Below are 3,254 nucleotides of genomic sequence, written 5' to 3'. Positions count from 1 at the left end.
AAAGGGTATTTCGATATTATAGAAGTTCATTATGGGTTATTATTTGGTAGAAGTTTGTTTAACACATAATAAAGAAAAATATTTATGAAAATATGATGGTTCACAATAATGAAAATGCAGTATTAGGCTTCATGATACATATTTCTTATTTGTTGAGAGAAATTACATGTGGTTTTACTGTACTGAAGATCTCTGAACACACAGTATGATTGATTTATCTTAAAAAATAATTTTATGGATTTTACCACCTCACCAAATCTTTGGCCTTGGTTGACCTGTCATGATATATTGCTTGTTTGTTTTTTTGGTCTTGAAGCACTTTGAGATTCTATGAAAGCACTATAGAAATGTAATAAATTCATATAATTATAATTATTATTAACCTATCCCACCTCCCCATTCTCCCATTCAACATACCTAAACAATGAATGACATCACAGTTCTTATAATGTCATAAAAGCTATATTGTGTTCTGTTTCCATGGCAATATTTTAGGTATTTTTCTTAAAACTGCATTGTTGGTTAAGGTCTTGTAAGTAAGCATTTCACTGAACCTGTTGTATTCGGCGCATGTGACAAAAACAATTTGATTTGATTTTGATTTTGATTTGAATTATGCTTCTAAGTTTTTATTTTATTTTATAAAGACAAGAAACTTTCCAAGAGCTTAATTTTGAAAATGTAAAATGAAGAGGAAAGGTGTGAGTACATGTTTCTTATGGCTATACAGACAAGGTGGAGTCCACCCACAGCTACAGTAAAATACAGAGAACTACCAAAGCAAACCCAGACTTTGTCAAAGACAAATATAAGGACAATACCAGCTATGGACAAGAGATCTGCTCGTTATGGATCGACACGCAACCTTCTTGGACTGGCGAATTTGAGGGTGTCAATGTCCTCCTTTTTATGGATAGTTTCAGAGATGACCTGTCTGCTGCTGACTGTTAAGTCTTGGACGTCTCAACCATACTACCCCAAGGAACCATGCATACATATCCTTTGATAAGATGCAGGTGCACCCAACAGTGACAGTACTTCTTTCTACTGTCAGATCGTGCCCCTTTTATCTCCCGAGGGGCACAGAGCCTCCAGCATGTGGACAGGGTCCCATTCACAGGAAACAAGGTAGATGCAGGTTGAGGACCAGGTTGTGGCCCACCTTCCTTCTGCAGTCCAGAGACATCTTGCATTAATGCCTCCAGAGACGTCTTGGCAATTCTCCAAAATAAATATGTTTTTAATTCAACGTCATTGTGGTTTAAGACTAAATTCTAAATCAAGCACTACATTTCTATCAAGAATCAATGTGAATAATCTAGTCCATAATCTGGTTTTGAACATAACACAGGACCTCCGATGTTTACAAAAAGGATCAACATTCATCAGTCTACAAACAATCTCAGTAAAACCCTGTAGGGTACAGTTATTGGTCACTTACAAGTTTCTTGTTTTCTTTCTTCTTCTAAGCCTTTATTTCCAACTCTCTTTTGCCTTCTTTAGTTTCACTTCTTTCTACCACTGATCTGCCCATCTTCCACTCCTTCCTGTTTCTCCCTCCTTTCCTTCACCTTTACTCTTTCTCTTTCCTTCTCTCTGTAATACTCCTCTCTCAATTCCTCTCTGTCCCTGCGAGTCCACCCATGTGAGGTGATATGGTACACATCCACACAGTTCCCAGAGTATGCATCCCTGTGTGTGGCCCTGTACACAGCCTCTCTGGCCAGTGAGATGGCCTCCTCCACCGTCAGCCCCCACCGTACCCCTCCGTCCAGCACAGAGTAGGCATAGGGCGAGCCAGAGCCCACAGAGAACAGCGCTCCCTGCAGGCGAGTCCCGTCACTGCATACGTAGTACAAGCTGGGGCCAGAGCTCACTAGCTGTTTGCCTCCAGCAGAACAGTGCTGCCGACTCATGGCTGGTGAGAGGCACGGATTCCTTCTCCGTGCCTCTGCTTCAGAGATTGAGTCACTTCCTGATGTCTTTGCCAGATCATCTGTTTCATTCCCCATCTTTGATCTGTTCTCTTGCTGATCCGCCCCTTTGCTGCCATGCTCAAGAGGACATGTCTCCACCTCACCTCCGTCCCAACCACACAGAGTGGCTGCCACACACAGCTCAGTGCCCTTAAACGGGTGCAGCATGTGGGCTAGTAGCTTGGCAGCGCCAGCTGTGGACAGCCTTCTGCCATGGCGGAGCTGGTAAAGCCGGAGCTCTCGAGCCAGTATCCTCTTCCATAGGGCACAGTCGGCAGATGTGCCCGAGGTGGTGCCCACCAAGTGGGAGTGGACAGGCAGGATCTTCTTCGAGGCTGGGCAGGCAACCAGCCCATTGCAGCTGGACCGTGTGTCTGCTGCAGCTATCACTCCCCCCTGGAACATGAAGGCCAGGGTGGTGGTGCCATGAGACATGGGGAAAGGCAGAGGGACAGAGGGAGAGGAGGAGGGAGGAAAGCCAGGAGGAAAAGAGAGGAAAGGTAGGGTTGAATCCTGGTGAAGGGGGTTGATATGGTATGGTGCAGTGTTGGGGTTGATTTGGCCAAACTGTATCGGGCTTTCACTGAGGTATTCCGCAGCTGGTATATAAAGATGCAGTGGGCTCTCACTGTTACTCCACGACAATCCCCTGCTTGATATATCTCTGGTTCTCTTCCCAAAAAGCATGGAGGTGTCTTCCTGGGCCATGCGATGTGAAGCTGGAAAATTCCATCTAGAGTTGAGAAAAGAGTCCTTGAAACCGCACAGATCTTGTAATGCCATTGAAAAGTGTGTCCCTCAATATATAATGTTACCTATTTATCCATATTTAATTCCCCTCCACCGTTAATCATTGATTCTTCTGTTTTTTCTTTGAGAGTCCAGGTCGGGGTCTGTTTGTCTCTGTGATTGGGGATGCACTGACCTAAATGTAGTAAATCCCATCCTTTTATATAGTAAATGATCCCTCAGTTGTATTGTCCAAACAAGTAGCATGACATCAATAGCATTACATTACCTCATTACTGGGACGCAGAAAAAGTGTGGAGTAAGCCACGCCAGTCATCAAAAACTGTGCTTTTGAACACGATACCTGTCTCATAAATCATATTGATATGCTGATTGTACTGGCGTTGATTTAGATTGATGAAAAGAGATTATGTGTCTGTAGTTCAGTCTATCCCCCTATTGGTGAGCCCAAAACTTGCACACCTGTGTTCAAAAAAGTAGGCTACACTGGTCAGGAATCATGAATTTGCCCAAGGTGTGGAAATTCTG

General features: G+C 43.6%; 1 protein-coding gene across 1 annotated transcript; it reads right to left on the bottom strand.

Moving 5' to 3' along the window:
• Window positions 1-413: 413 nt before the first annotated feature.
• On the bottom strand, window positions 414-2,876 carry psmb11b (proteasome 20S subunit beta 11b). Its single transcript, XM_031838045.1, has one exon. It carries the CDS (start codon window positions 2,757-2,759, stop codon window positions 1,506-1,508), a length of 1,254 nt encoding a protein of 417 aa, XP_031693905.1. The 5' UTR covers window positions 2,760-2,876; the 3' UTR covers window positions 414-1,505.
• Window positions 2,877-3,254: the final 378 nt, after the last annotated feature.

Source organism: Oncorhynchus kisutch, linkage group LG13 (genome assembly GCF_002021735.2).
Source record: "Oncorhynchus kisutch isolate 150728-3 linkage group LG13, Okis_V2, whole genome shotgun sequence".
NCBI lineage: Eukaryota > Metazoa > Chordata > Actinopteri > Salmoniformes > Salmonidae > Oncorhynchus > Oncorhynchus kisutch.
The sequence above is the reverse complement of the archived record's forward strand: the minus strand, read 5'-3'. Positions and strand labels throughout refer to the sequence as shown.

Excerpts from the sequence above, each read along its gene's own strand:
- psmb11b (XM_031838045.1), bottom strand. The coding sequence starts at position 2,759 with ATGGCATTACAAGATCTGTGCGGTTTCAAGGACTCTTTTCTCAACTCT.